General features: G+C 31.0%; 2 protein-coding genes and 1 long non-coding RNA gene across 4 annotated transcripts; 1 reads left to right on the forward strand and 2 right to left on the reverse strand.

The window, feature by feature from the left end:
- Positions 1-185: 185 nt before the first annotated feature.
- LOC130665007 (inositol polyphosphate 5-phosphatase K) lies at positions 186-4121 on the reverse strand. The gene is made up of 8 exons (XM_057465244.1): positions 3766-4121; positions 3593-3706; positions 3274-3499; positions 3036-3211; positions 1786-2013; positions 1558-1711; positions 482-671; positions 186-377 (listed from the first exon to the last, which is right to left on the reverse strand). The coding sequence occupies exons 1-8, from the start codon at positions 3783-3785 to the stop codon at positions 187-189; spliced, it is 1299 nt and encodes a 432-aa protein (XP_057321227.1). The 5' UTR covers positions 3786-4121; the 3' UTR covers position 186.
- Positions 4122-7415: 3294 nt separating this feature from the next.
- Positions 7416-14148, reverse strand: LOC130665325 (uncharacterized). 2 transcript variants are annotated; one of them, XM_057465660.1, is made up of 6 exons: positions 13488-14148; positions 11319-11552; positions 10984-11153; positions 9276-9709; positions 9103-9180; positions 7416-7714 (listed from the first exon to the last, which is right to left on the reverse strand). In XM_057465660.1, exons 1-6 carry the CDS (start codon positions 14004-14006, stop codon positions 7569-7571), a joined length of 1581 nt encoding a protein of 526 aa, XP_057321643.1. In that variant the 5' UTR covers positions 14007-14148; the 3' UTR covers positions 7416-7568. The 2 variants fall into 2 exon arrangements, with proteins under 2 accessions (XP_057321643.1, XP_057321644.1); XM_057465661.1 differs by lacking the exon at positions 9103-9180.
- Positions 13520-15932, forward strand: LOC130665326 (uncharacterized). The gene is made up of 3 exons (XR_008989533.1): positions 13520-13648; positions 13727-15529; positions 15693-15932. It is a non-coding gene; the product is annotated as an uncharacterized LOC130665326 (long non-coding RNA).
- The last annotated feature ends 536 nt before the right edge of the window (positions 15933-16468 follow it).

The raw sequence follows: 16468 nt of genomic DNA on the forward strand, positions 1-16468 counted from the left end.
AAAGCAATCTAAACCCTGAGAGCTAATAACTTTTAAAAACAGGTACAGTAATAGCTCACAATAAACCGAAGCGCATTTGATTCGTTTGTAACTCGATGCTAAATAAAATTACAACAACTCAGTGACAATTAAACAAAATTAAAAAGTACAAGCTCAGTGTTTAATTATAATTGTAAACTCAATTAATCAGATTGAGTTCTGAGTACTGCCTGGCCTCCGGTGACCCGGGAACGCCGGACTGATACCCAGAATGCTGACGATGTCGCCGCGTTGGGCAACGTACACCAGACAATACATTCCGGGCATCCTGAGTGCGCTGTCGTTGAAGAAGATTCGGTCATTTATTGCACAAGGCTCGGACGAACTTGATGCTCTGCCTAGAAAGTAAATTTTTTAGTTTAGTTAATTAATTTATTTATTTAATTAGCCAGCGTTAATTTATGAAGAAAGTTTTTAGTGAAAGACAATACGGGATCATTACCTCGAGTTACGTATTCGTATACTATGTAGTCATCTAAACTAGAAAATCCTTGATGGAAAAGTCCGATCCAGTCTCCACTTGTTGGTTTGAAATCTCCGAGGAGAGTATAAGAGACTGAGTTTTCTTCATCGATAAACCATTGGGTTAATGACTGAAATTCTACCCCATTGTCTTGGAAATTAGGTCTGACCTGTTTATAATTTTTGTTATTATTGTATATTTATTTTTGATACTCTGGACCTTAATTTTATTTTCATTAATGACCCGAATTAAATTAGATATTTATTGATAATTAGTAGGGACAATATTTTTGCCATAACTTCGAAATGAATGGTTCAAATGCTTAATGTTACGGCGAAAATAATGGTCTTATAAAAAAACTTTTTAAACAAAAGTTGTGGGAAATTTATTTTTATACAAAAAATGTCTCTTATGATTTTCTTATACGACCAATATTTTCACCGTAATTCCAAAATTGAGATTCATAATGAATTATTAAAATTTTTGTTAATTATGAAAATTTTAATTTTGAAATTACGGCGAAAATAATGGTCTTATAAAAAAACTTTTTAAACAAAAGTTGTAGGAAATTTAATTTTCTAGAGAAAATGTCTCTTATGATTTTCTTATACGACCAATATTTTCACCGTAATTCCAAAATTGAGATTCATAATGAATTATTCAAATTTTAGGTAATTATGAAAATCTTAATTTTGAAATTACGGCGAAAATATTGGTCATATAAAAAAATCATAAGAGACATTTTCTCTAGAAAATTAAATTTCCTACAACTTTTATTTGAAAAATTTTTTTATACGGCCAATATTTCCACTGTAATTCCACAATTTGACACTATTAATTATTAATTGTTATTTTTAAATAAAAGCAAAAATACTATAATTATTAATTAGATGATTAATTAAATAATTATTAATTAGAAGATGAATTAATTAATTTTTAATGATTTCGTGTCAAGAAAATTTTTAATATTTAATTATCGAAACTATATAATTAATACTTGAAAAATCTATTCCCTTGACACTAATTAGAAAATTCAAGGAAAATAAACTAATTACCACAATTTCAAATTCTCCGGTCACAGGTTTATGATCCGAAACTGTATACCCAGGATGACTTTTGTAACTAGACTGAGTAGCTGCCAATTTGACGTCTTCGTAAACGTCAATATTAACTTTGTACAAAATTCTGTCAGTCCAAGATGGGCGACGTCTAAAATTAAATTCAAATATTAAATAAAATTAAAATTTTTTTCAAATTTTTTGATTAATCGACAGGTGTCATACTTAAGATCGTAATCTTGAGATGAAAATTCAAATTTATAAGTAGGCGGGAATGTAATTGTATTTTCAATTAGTTCTGCAAATGCGTCTCCGTTGTCCATGACCATTTTTAACTGGTCCCTAGCTAATAATATATCCAATTCATTGTTTTTAACCAATGAATCTATTGTACTTGCTGATAAATCTTCGCCGTGAAGACGAAAGTTTAGGTCACCGATCCAAAATACGTAACTGAAACAAGAATTTATTCATAAGTCACAGGAAAATTTTGTTCCAGCCATATCTATATGATAGAATTAATGTTCCTAAATTTTGTATCGTTAAAAAGGTCTTAAATTTGTGCCTTTTCATGGTTCAAACTCTTTTTTATCGCCTAGTATCGAGATAAATAAATTTATCCATCATTCAAATTACGCGGGAAAAAATCATATTGATTTTATTTAAATAAATTAATATTTTGTATATTCTGTCAATAAATATGACAATATATATAACTATTATACAGGGTAGAGGTACCATTTTTGCCCAGTTTTGGACCTTTGAAAAATTTAAATAAAATAATTTGTAAAAGACGCAACAAAATTAATTTTTAAAATTTATTCAAAAATACTTTTAACCCGCTATCAAATGTCCAAAAATGGAGCAGTGGACAAATGGTACCTCTACGCTATATAATTGAGAATAAAAAAAATTTAGTCTGTGCCACGTCTTCTATAATAAAAATCCAACAAATGTAATTTGGTATCAGTGAAAAAAAATTTACATCAATAAAAATAAAATTTGACCGTGTGGATTTTTTTAAAAAATCCCATGATCATACGATCATTATGATACTGAAGTCAGCAGACGTCTAATAATTTTTGGACTTTTTTTTAAACAATAAATTATAGAAAAAAAAATATTTGAAAAAATTGCACCTGTAGTTTGTTAAATTTTCTACATGTGCATATTTTTAGTTTTTTTTTTTTTTAATTTGAATGGTTGAAAACAAAATCCGAAAATTGAAAATTGTCTGCTAACTTCAGGATCATACGATCATTAAAATCCATAAGTCTGCGAGTTAATGATGAGATTTATCTTATTAAATTTCCATGATAATAAAAATAAACAAAAGATTCAGTTAATTTTAGAGAAGAGATTTTAATAAGCATTTAAATTCAAATGATATTTAATAAATTTGGCGGTAAAATCCAAGCAGTGATGAAGTGACTGTTTGTTGTTCGTTATATTTATTCAAAATATATAAAACTTACTCGTGGAATAAGATATGTCGTGTTTCAGGTACTTCGAACGCATGTTCTCTAAGTATCGTATTATAATCATTGATCCTGTCAGCCAGCAAATGATCATGAGGAGTCATATGTGTGTTGACAACACAAATATTAACTCCATAGACATTAAGTCGTACACTGACAGCTCCCTTGTTGCCCTATTAATATACAAACTATAAGTTTTTTCAAATAAATAAGACATTTGTCAGCACAATCTTACCCACATTCCACCAAAGCCGGTCTTGGTGTAACGCGACTCCACCAGCCTCAAGTGTGTCAAGTGCTTTCGCAAGCAAAAAATATTAAGTACCAGTCCCTGGAGTCTTTGGGTGCGAACTTTAACGTAATCGTACTCTTTGAGGATGTCTTTGAAGCTCTTGGTCCAGGGGTCTTCGAAAAACATGTCCAGTAACATATTCTGCGGCTGGGACTTTACCTCCTGCAGACTTTAAACCATCAGTTAGACAGATTTTTATTTAAATATCCCGGGTGTTGATGATATTCTGAATATAATGATGGGACTCAAAGGTCGATCTTACCCGACGACGTAGAAATCGGGCAATGGATCCGATTTATTGTGATAAATTCCCAACATCTGAGCTGGATCTTGCTCCGGGTACTTCGTAGCGACGTTAAAAGTCACAAAGTAAAGTCTAGAATAAAAAATAGATGTGATATTGATGGAAAAAAATAAAAATGAGGTTAAACTTACTTGATTAACTGACTATTCATCTTGGTAACTGTTTATAAAAAATAAAACTCAGTATTTATATAATAACTACACTAAGGTTTCAGCTTAGAATATTTTCTGAATATTCTTGCATGTTATTTAAATCGTTTATAATTTTTTCAATTATTTTACGAATCCCGCGTAAAATAATTGTTTGAATTTATTTTGCATGAAACTTTAATATTCTGCTCACAACAAAAGAGAAAATTTATATGATCCATTTTATTATTCACAGTTGATCGTAACAACTCAAACTTTTTATAAAATATCTCTTTTATTTTTTATTATCCCTTCTGACTGGTCATTATGACGTTTTACCTGCGAGTGACAGATACAACTTTCTGTATTTTCACTACTAATACCATCACACATATATATAAAATATATGCACACATATATACGGCTGTATGACCTTCTCTTTTGTGACGTCACTTTCCCGCGTTTTTTTTAAATTCAAACCCAGATTTCAAAATTAAATTCTAGATTAAAAAAAAAATATTGATACTGAAGTCAGCTGACGTTTAATCATTTTTGAATTTTATTTAGAACGATAATTTATAAAAAAAAAAGTTTTAAAAAATGGCATTTATAGTTTTTTTAATTTTCTACATGTGCATATTTTTAGTTTTTTTTTTTTTACTAATCGATTTGTTGAAAAAAAATTCGAAAATTATTAATTGTCTACTGACTTCAGGATCATAAAAAATTACACGAGTGTGAATGTGGCTGACAATAATGAATTAAAAAAATTTTGAAATAAATGCGCGTTTATAAAATTTGAAAATCAGTGTGTGCATTTTTTAAATTTTAATATTTTTAATTGTTTTATTCGTTTATTTGTAATTCAAAATTTGTCTTATCTGCTACATTCACACTCATAAAAATTACTACACAGAAAAAATTTCTCTTCAGAGAAATTACTAAATTATTTAATAGTGCACAAATCAAAATATTAAAGCAAAGTTTCATTATATTAACTTTAATATATATTACTTAGACACTAAAAAATATATTAATTTAGAACAAATATATACATTTGTTCGAAGTTAATAAATATACATTTGAACCTAATAAATATTTACCATCAGAAAAGGCAGTTGTCATTATGCTAGCCAACAGCAACGGGAGTAGTTCGGTGCTCGCCGCTAGATCGCGCCCACCACTTGTCGTGTCCGTGATAAGAATCTTTTTTCAGAGTTATTATATTCCGAATATAAAGCGGTTCTGTGTCGAATGTGCCGCTATTAATCGGCAGCTATATTACATTTCGACATCAACATTTAACATTGATTTCACTCTGAATAATTTTTCTCATCATACAAACAAAGTACTTGTTAAGCAAATATATCTATGAAACAACCAAATATATGATTGGCTATAGCCGTTTACATAATTTTGTTGACAAAACTACAATTCAATCGTCAGAAGAAAAGTTATTTTTCAGGCTGTATAATATTTTTTTTTTTTACAATCCTGCCTCATATACTTTTTTACCCCGGCGCATCCATTGGATTAACTTGTGTGATACGAACTTGATTATTTCAGTATTCGTAGGCAAACCTTCCATTATAATGATTTCACCAAACGTGGACAAGAATATCTCTTAAAGTGAAGTTTTCATTGACGTGATGCTGGTTATTTGATATTTCCTAGTGCTGCTTCCTGGCCCTCTTACAAATTAAAGAGAAGCCGCTGAACCATTCACCTTATAAATAATACTAAATTTGAAAAAATAAAACTTAGATTTATTATTCTCAAGAACAAACACCACCGTAATGTCTTTCAATAATAATGACAATGGCTAATCACTATTGACAATATATCAGCAGCGATGACTGTGTATTACTTAGATACTAAAAAAAATATTTATTTATAATAAATACATAAATTTTTCCGAAGTTAATAAATATATATTTGAACCTAATAAATATTTACCATCGGAAAAGGCAGTTGTCACTAAGCTAGCCAACAGCAACGAGAGTAGTTCGGTGCTCGCCGCTAGATCGCGCCTACCACTTGTCGTGTCCGTGATAAGAAACTTATTTCAGAGTTATTATATTCCGAATATGAAACACTTCTTTGATGAATGTGCCGCTGATAATTGGCAGCTATTTTACATTTCGACTTCAACATTTCACATTGATTTCACTCTGAATAATTTTTCTCATCGTACAAACAAAGTACTTATTAAGAAAATATTTGTATGAAACAACTAAGTACATGATTGGCAATAGTCGTTTAAATAATTTTGTTGACAAAACTAAAATTCAGTCGTCAGAAGATAAGTTTTTTCTTTATGTTCTATGACTGGTTTTTACAATCCTGCCTCATATACTTTTTAACCCTGGCGCTTCCATTGGATCTATTTGATTTTGGCTATTTGTCTTTCACACCCTTGTGGCCACTGCCAGGTTTTCATCAACTAGTTTTTGTGAAGTTTTTCATCATAATGATTTCGCCAAACGTGGACAAGAATATCTTTCTGGAGATTTCTCTAATTTCAGCGATGCTGGTTATTTACCGTCTGCTCGAGCTGCTCTTTGGCCGATTTTGCCGCAATTAATTGGCAGAGGGACATTAAATTATGACAATAATGTATAATAAAGTTGTTAGCCACAACAATTTATCGCATAATACAAAGTACGTGTTAGGAAAATATTTTTTTAAAACAACCAAATATATGATTGACAATGGGCAATCAAATCATTTTGTTGTCATGACCAAAATTTAGTTTTCAGAAGAAAATTTTTTTCTCGGCATGTTGATGACAATTCTGTCTAATAAACTTTAGTCTCAATGACACCTACCAGTCTATTATATGGGTATCCTAGTGATGAATTGAAGATGAAAAATTGAGGCATTGACATATTAATAAGGCTTAAAAATTTAATAAATTAAAACATCTGATATATGATATATTTAATTAATAGATTAAAGATAGTGAAAATAGTAATTATAACTTTCTTATATATTTTTATGCGTTTTAATTAAATCTAAATATTTTTATTGATATCTAGCAGAGATTAATTCGCTCGTAAAATGAATAAATTCAATAGAAAAAAAAAGAAAAAATGATAAAGTAATGAGTGATATTGACGAGAAAATGCAATTAAAAATAATTAGACTTAAAACTACAAATATTTAACTTTTTAAATCTTATTTCATTGTGGTTTGAATTTTAAAAATCTTTTTCTTATCAGAGACCACCAAATTAAGTTTGATAAATTTTCATTTATTTTTCATGGAAAAAATTTAATTAGTTTCTACTTAATGTGATTTTTAATGACGGAGACATAAAAAGTAGAAATTTAATCTCAAATCAAATAGACGTTAATTTATTTAGAATCGTATTTTTAAATCAGGGTTCAGTTTTTTTATGATCAATAAAGATTTGAATCTTAAGGCTTTTAGTAGAAAAAATATGAAAAGACGGCGGTAATCTGGTTCCCAAATTTTTTTAAACACAAAAAATATAGAGGTGTGTAAAATATTTAAATTTAAAAAAAAATGGGCAAATATCTGACAGAAATTATAATTATCATCTCTGTACTAATGCTAATTTATCAACTCTGAAAGCCAAGAGATTTTGTCATATATTTAAAATATAATTATGGATACGAAAAATGAAAAAATACAGTCGAGTATAAAATTTATTAAATTTACAAAAAAAACATTCATCGCCTTGCAAAGCACTCATACAAAAATTAAAATATAAAAACTAGTAAGCTTACAATTAATATCAGTATAATTATCAACTAATTAATTAATAAATTCGTGATTAATTTTCAATAGATCATTCCCGGGTGGGCTCGCTGGAAGAAGACATTAGGGTTTGCTGACAACGTGGTGTAAAGATTTCCTGCATCAAGTTCCGGTCCTTGGAGATACATTCCATGGGGCAGAACGAATGTTTCCACTGGTGTCTGCATACCTAGAACATCAATTTACTTATTAATTAATTCACTTACTATCCATAATTACAATAAAAAATAATGATTTATCATAATAAGTTACTAATTCCAAAAGGGCGTATGATTTTTTGACTGTTTATTAATTTGTTCCCTCGGAGTAAAATTTACCTCCAAAGGGGAGTTTATTTTTATATCAAAGCCCCAGTTCGGAGTGAAATTCACTATTTATCTCAATATTAAAAGTCCGAATCGGAATGCGGATTTAAATAAAATCCAGATCCCGAAATCATTTCACTGGAGAAACGAACTCCGTATTTACTCCATATGCGGAGTAATTTTTTTTAAAACTCCAAGTGAATTCGGATTTAAATAAAATCCGTAATCACTCCCAATTTTTTACAGTAGAGCTAAAACTTTTTTAAAATTTCGAGCTTTAAAAAAAAATTCCAAAATGATTTGTAGTAAAAAAAAATTATACACTGTTAAAAATAATTTGAAAATTACAATACAAAAGGAATTGAATTTTCATAACTAGATATTTGAATTGTATTTTCAAAAAAAAAAACTTTAAATTTAATATACGTAATTTAATAATCAAGCTGGTATTCAAAATTAAGAAAAAAACATGAATTTTAATAAACGTACTGAAAATTTATACTTGATTTTAAAATTTTCAAAGCAAGTATTGAAAATTCTAAAACATATATTGAATTTTAATAATTCTATTTGAAATTTCATAATACTTATTTGAAAATTTAAAAAAAAGTATTTGCAAATCCAAAGTGTTAATTTGAAAATTCAAACACGTGTATTTTAAATTCTATATGAAATTAGTAATGAAATTTCAAGCACAAATGTATGTGTTTATTGCGTTATATACAATCTTTGAAAATTCAAACAATTTTTTTTACAGTGTATGTTATTCTGACTCTAAGGAGATCCCTAAATCCAAGAGGGCGTATAAAAATCTGTCATGGAATTAGTAACGCGATAAATATTTACAGCCTCATAATGACAACAAAAACAACAACAACAATATTTATATAACACATTAATTCCTTTAAGCGAAACCACATGAAAAAAACGAGGTCAGTTATTCACATTAGAGAATTAAAAATCTCGGCATAATTGCCGGGATTAAATTTCACGGGTACACGAGCATAGTAACGAGTAGATGTTACGGTAAAAGCAAAAAGAGTGTTCATTGACGCATTGGCACACACATTCATAAACATAACACTAGGTCATCATTATCACGCATTAATAATTTTTTTATTATTTACCGTGGACGGAGAGAGCCGTACGTCGTAATTGTAAATAATTCAACAGAAGGAGAAAATAAAAATAAGGAGGGACAATATAAAAACTTCAAGGTCGATTGTACTGGAGAAAAAAAACCTTCACCCACCTTCTGAGTAAACAGGACTGCTTCCGTGTCTGCACGCACTGCAGCCGGGCATTCCTGAGGATACCAATGCCACACGATCTGTGGTCAAGTGATTGTTAGTAATGTTTTTTAATCCACAACACACAAACTAAGTAAGTGAACACAAGAAAAAACAACATAAAAAGTCAACAAACCTGCACTCTGGTAATGCATCTTTCTTTTCAGACTGGCCTCAGCGGGTTTGAAATGGAAAAAGGAAGGCGAGTATCCGCTCCCGGGTAATGAACTCAATCGATCATCGTCGTGATCGCGAATCACAACGGTGGTCCCACCAGCGACCCCACTGGGAATACCACCGGGTCCTTCGCGTCCAAGTGCGGCTAATTGTCGTCCTTTTGGTAGGAACATGGTAAGAAAAACGATGAGCGCCGTCGAGAGTAACCCGTAAGCCAGCCAGGCCTCACGGTCATTTTCAACGGCAACTGTGGAACCTATTGCACTTGTCAGCCAAATAGGAAGTGTCAGTCCCACTGCTAGACCGATGAAAGCTGCTTCACGGTAATTATCACGTACTCCACGAGCACGTACTGCCAGACAAGTCACGGCGATAAGTAATATGCCTGGATAACTGGATAAAATTATACAATAGAAATTAATATACATTTATTCATTTATTCAATAATTATTATGTGTACTCTGTACTGTGTAATGCCTCGTGTTTTTATTTTTTTTAGGTTTTAAACAGAAAAAAGGATTTCTTGCCGCAAGAAAAATTTTTCATCAAATGGAAACAGAAATTTTCTTGCACAGGCAAAAACGTTTTGGGAAACCGTCAAGATTTTATTGAGTCAAGAGAATTTTTTACTTTATCCTAGAAAATTGAGTTTTTTTTTTATTTTTTGGCGCGAAAAATTCCCTCGCTCCAAAAAATTTTTTCTTAGCTTAAGAAAATTTTCATGTTTAATTCATAATGCAAAAAATTTCTTAGGGCAAGTAAAAATTGTTTGCACCAAGAAATCTTTTTTTTTCTGTGTAAATTTATCGGTTGTTTGTTCACGGAAAAACAGAATATTAAAAATTAATAAATAATAGTAAAAAGTGGAATTTGTTATCAATAATTAGTACTATTATGTACTTAATGCAAAGTAGTTTACTAATTTTTGTAGATTCCTAAAACTACTATCAATTATTTTAAAAAGTAAGTGAATATTATTACTTTTAGGTATATAAATACGTGACTTATTAGTGAAAATTAATTAATTTATGGCATACATCTATTAAAAAGTAATGATTGGTCAAATTAAGAATTGCTATCTTAGATACTGATTTTTCCAGCCGAAAAATTGCAAAAGTTACAAACTTTTATTTTATAAATTCGATATCACTGATCAATTATTAGCTTAAAATATCATTTATTCGTCATTATAAATTAATTTACAATATACATAAATCGAATAAGTGGTAAATAATAAAATGAAAAATTAGTATACTAGATACTGATTTTTTGCTCATAAAAATACCGAAAATTTTTAACTCTTATTTTATAAATTCTATCCCATTGACTAATAATTAATATAAAATGATATTTATTCGTTATTATAAATTAATTTATTATATACATAAATCGAATAAGTGGTAAATTTTTTAAATTTTTCTATGTTTATTTGAATAGTAATAAATAACTGCCGATACAAATTTATCGATTCTTTTTCATATTAATTTTAATATACGAAATTACAAATTTTGCTCTTCTATGTGTATCAAATTTTAATATAAATAATAGCCATTTTGTAATATATTGATCCTGGTTTGATATTAGTACAAATATACTAATTTTGTCAAAAATAAACTACAAACTCTTAAAATTTTGAGCATAATTTTTTCCCGTGTTTATTTACTCACCCTAATGATGCGACGGTTTGTCCAAGTGGTGTTTTGCAAAGTGTATGCTGGTGAATGAACGGAGTATTGGGTTCGATAATTCGAGGCCTAATAACAGCCGGTGTTTCACCGTAAAACCACTGGCCCACAATTGCCACTTGAACGAGCACAGCAAACACAAGAACGAGCGCCTATGATTGATGAACCATTATTATGTATAATAACACAGGTAATAGTAATAGTAATATATATATGCCAGACACGTCAGTGGTGATAGAGTAGATCAAGAGCAAGACTAATGAAAGATGTTACAGGAGTTTTCACTGGCATGAGCATAAACTATCAATTGGACTCACCTGATACGGCGCTGGAAGATAGACACCGCTGTTTAGAGAAAGCAGAAAGACACACTTGACAAGAAGCGCGGCAAAGACCAGAGCCGCTGGCAGCCCGACCAGTCTGAATGCCGCACACGAAAGTGGATTAGGGGCCAGAGATGCTGCCGCAGACAGTCCGGCGAGTAAAAATAATCCTAAAAGAAGCGCCTGCCCAAGGAAGAGATGTCTTCTACTAGGCGCGGCTGCTCTCGCCTATTTAAAATAACAATTTAAATTTTCTTATTAATTAACTTTTTAATTTGCAGGGATGGGCAAAATAGGATTTAATAAATACTGAGTATTTAAGTAAAATTTAACTTGAAACCCAAATTAATTATTGCTAAGTGTCTAAAAAATCCGAGTCGGAATTTAGAGCCCATTTAGAGCCTTCTAAAGTCGGACTTGGAGGCTCTAAATAGAGTCTGTTTCTACGTAAAATTAGGTCCGATTTTGGTCCCCGAGGTGCTACAAATTTCCGTTTTCGGCACTTGCGGGCTCAATCTAGGACCTGATGAAAATTAAAATTAGGTCCGATTTAGGGCCTATTATTATTACGGGACTAATATTGTCGGACTTGAAGGCTCAAAATCGGACCTCTCAGTGAATGTTAGGACCTCCGGGTTCAAAGTCGGAGTTACAGGACTACAGGGCTCTAAATCGGATCTATTAAGGGCTAGAGGGACCGATATAGGCTCTAAATTTCGACTCGGGAATACTTATCCTCAGAAACAGACAAAGTACTAAATAGTTTGTAACTTAGTATTTTTGACGATTTATCTATACTTAATACATTGTACTTGGTACTTAAAAGTTGTAGTAAGTACTGAAGACTATTGTACTTTTTACTTAAATTTGAAATAAGTACTAAGCATAATTGTAATTAGAACTTATAATTGCCACAGTATCTATTAAAAAAAAATTTTTATCTTATTCTATCACTACCAGAACTTTACATACGACGATTGAGACTTAAAATTATTATTTTTGAATATACTATTGCACTCCTAAGATTTTAATAGTCAAATTTATTCATTAGATGATATTAATATATTATTGTCAAATTTATACTGTTTAGTTAAAATAAGTGCACGCGCGAAGTCAAGTAAGAGTAAATTTCGAGATCTTTTTACTTTTCTGGCGAAACTATCGGACTTGTCATAAAATGTCATGAGATCTTTTTTGTAGACAATTTTATTTCCTACAAATTATTATTGATAAATTTTTTTCAAATTCTGCATTGTTTTCTAGTTGTCTCCATTTTAATGCCAAGCTCTTAAAATCGATCAGAACACTACTTTTTTAGGAGCTTGGCATTAAAATGGAAATAACTAGAAAACAATGCAGAATTTGAAAAAAATTTATCAATGATAATTTATAGGAAATAAAATTGTCTACAAAAAAGATCTCATGACATTTTATGATAAGTCCGATAGTTTCGCCGGAAAAGTAAAAAGATCTCGAAATTTACTCTAACTTGACTTCGAGCTCCAATAACTTTTGAACAGATGGATTTATCAAAAAATGATAAGAGACTTTTTTTGTAGAGCGTTCAATTCCCTACAAAAATATATCCTGAACTTATCTGTTCAATAAGCCATCGCCGAGGTATAAAATTCCAAAATTAAAATTTTTTTTTCCCATGTTATTTAAATGGAAAATAGAAAATCATGAATCGTCACCTTTAAATATTAATATTAAGGTCTCATATTTCAACAGGGTCTTTGTCTAGAGATACTCTGTCGATTTTTCAATGTTCTTCAAGAAAAAAAAAAAGTCGATTTTTTGAGACACTCCAATGCCCATCACTGGTAATTTGTATTGATTTACTGATAACTTAAATTATTTTCCTTCACGGTCAGTTTAATTTTTAAAAATTAATTTAACCGTAAAGAATGCAAAGCAGCGTCGTAGGTTTTGGTTTAATTAAAAACAAGTTTCTGGAGCTTCGATGAGAGTTTTAACTTTAAGATTACGGTATAAGCTCTATTAATTTTCTCTACTCGCGCTAGTAAATAACGGTAACGTGGATACTTTATATTATTAGATATATATACATATATGTTTATATACATATGAGATTGACGGGATGATACCCACATGTTGTAGGTGTGTATAGCATTAGTATGAGCATAAGAGTATGAAAGAGACCTTGAGGAGTACGAAGATCTCGAAGGCAACCATGAGAAGCATCGCAGCGGCACTTAACGCAGCCAGTGGTAATGCCCAAGTCCGTTGACGCAGTATCGTTTGATGGGGTGTCACTACTGGATAACCGGGTATCCGCGTATCGTCGATAGGAAACCGCGGCGGTGGGTAAATAGATATCGTTTGATTTGGCGCCGGTACGCTTATCACACTCGCTACACTCGCTAAATTATTTTTTTCAGGATTCCGGGAGTCTGGTATGAGGAAGAATTCAGTTGACAGCTCGGGACCCGTCGTCGTGGTCCCTGTCGAGACACCAGCAACCGCAGCCGTTATCATCATCGCTTCAAATGAAATACTTTCTCTGGATGATCTTGTTGTTGTTGGTATCAAGGATGATGGTAATGATACTGATGATGATGATGATGACACTAAAGCTGATGCGATATCCTCATGGGTCATGCGACCGTCTAGCCAAGCTAGTCGGGCCGCCGCTGAAAGTAATATTGGACTCACTCTCATCTTCAATTAATAAATTTTATTTAGACACTTAATTAGATAATTATTATAATTATAATAAATTATAAAATTATCACCGACACTTGAGTGATCTCCGTTTTTTGACTCGCATTTTTATAACAAACTTTTAAAATATTTTTATCAATCACTGATTTAAACTTTGGGTAATTTAATTAAAGGTATCGCGAATAATGACATTGGCGACTATAAAATTATACCGAGTGTGAGTCAAGAGTATCAAGAGAATACTGAAGAGCATGTCTCAAGGAACTACGCTTGGCACGAAGCTTATCCGTTACGGCCTGGAGGAGTCAAGATTGGACGTTGGTGATGGTGAGGTAGAGGTAGAGAATAGGAGGTAGAATACACGGGTAGAGGTGGAGAAGAAAGAGATGGAGTAGGATAGCTGGTGGATATTTTCTGGTGCTCGTGCTGCTGCTGTGCTGGGTAAGTTCAAGAGGTACATGAGGATAAAAGATTATTTAAGAGAGAGAGGAATATCATCGGCCTCACAGGACCCGCCCGGACCAGCCAAGTAATTTACATATGCAGTTCTCCCACCTTACGTACAATAACCCCGAAAAAAAAAGTTAAAAAACAAACAAACAAAAAAATCCACGAGGTATTTTTCAGATAAAAGTGTCTTTTAATTTATTAATTTATACTTTAGGTAATTGTTATTATTTATCAGGTAAATTGAATGAATCATTGATAAGTTATGCTGTAAAAAGGATGTAGATTAGAATGCATTGTTCCCTTGTGTGTTATTATGTATCATATATATCTATATGTATCACGTGTTCCAGGTACGCGTGGGCTGAACGCTTTCTCCTGGGACTACATCCAGGTACAATCTTATAACTCAACTAAAGTTAATGCAAGTCCCCTTGGATTGTAAGTCCTGGTAGCACGCGAGTTTGGCAAAGATCCTTCCTCGCTGTCTGACTTGATAGCAGCTCAGAATGCCGAGTAAATGCAGTATATATATATAACACATCACGGACGAGAGAACAGCCGCGGGAAGAGGATATATCAGGATATACAAATAGTAAAAGAAGAAGATGAAGAGAATGAAACTGTGTTGGTATATCGTGCAAGACATGGGTTTGAGTTTGAGTTTGAGAAAGAAGGAGCGATGATAAATAACTTTTGAAAGTTCCAGGAACCCTAAAGACCGCTGAGGACCCTCGTAACCGGTTAGAATTTTAAAATCATTTTCGACAGATCGTACGAGTTTATTTGAGGGAGAGACGGCGTTTGATTGTTTGTCAATTGCGAATATTTGACAGGACGATAGACAAATGGATAAAATTATTGCCAGCTATTTATAGTTGCACCGTGGAATTCCTCGGTGGAGTAGTGGATGTCCGAGCAACGACTCCGGATGTAACGGTGTCCATGAGGAAGCTCCAACGCCCAGGGAATGACATCGCCGCCACCGCCTTGGCTGCTATCAAACCGGTCGGAATTCTCACAGAGGGAATTAAATTAAATTAAGTAAATTAGTGTCATCTGTAATTTTAAAAGTTGAGTTAATTTTTAAAAATATTATTTTGTAATTAAGTAATATAATAATTGTCATTACATGGCATATATTATTTTAAAATAGTAACTATTTAATTGTCTTTATTTCTCAAGTATTTTAATGATGAAAGTGTTTTGTCGTTAATCAACTTCTTTGTTTTCCAGGTATCATTTAAATTGTTGCCACCAAGTTAAGATACTTGGGCTGGTGAAGTTTCTCATTTGGTACAAGACTGAAAATAATGAATCGACATAAAAAATACACGGAAAAAAATGATGCTCAAAATTTTAATAGTTTGTAGTTTATTTTTGACTTAAAATTAGTATATTTGTACTAATATCAAACCAGGATCATTATATCTTACAAAATGGCTATTATTTATATTAAAATTTGATACACATAGAAGAGCAAAATTTGTAATTTCGTATATTAAAATTAATATGAAAAAGAATCGATAAATTTGTATCGGCAGTTATTTATTACTATTCAAATAAACATAGAAAAATTTAAAAAATTTACCACTTATTCGATTTATGTATATAATAAATTAATTTATAATAACGAATAAATAACATTTTATATTAATTATTAGTCAATGGGATAGAATTTATAAAATAAGAGTTAAAAATTTTCGGTATTTTTATGAGCAAAAAATCAGTATCTAGTATACTAATTTTTCATTTTATTATTTACCACTTATTCGATTTATGTATATTGTAAATTAATTTATAATGATGAATAAATGATATTTTAAGCTAATAATTGATCAGTGATATCGAATTTATAAAATAAAAGTTTGTAACTTTTGCAATTTTTCGGCTGGAAAAATCAGTATCTAAGATAGCAATTCTTAATTTGACCAATCATTACTTTTTAATAGATGTATGCCATAAATTAATTAATTTTCACTAATAAGTCACGTATTTATATACCTAAAAGT

This window comes from Microplitis mediator, chromosome 3 (genome assembly GCF_029852145.1).
Source record: "Microplitis mediator isolate UGA2020A chromosome 3, iyMicMedi2.1, whole genome shotgun sequence".
Classification (NCBI taxonomy): Eukaryota; Metazoa; Arthropoda; class Insecta; order Hymenoptera; family Braconidae; genus Microplitis; species Microplitis mediator.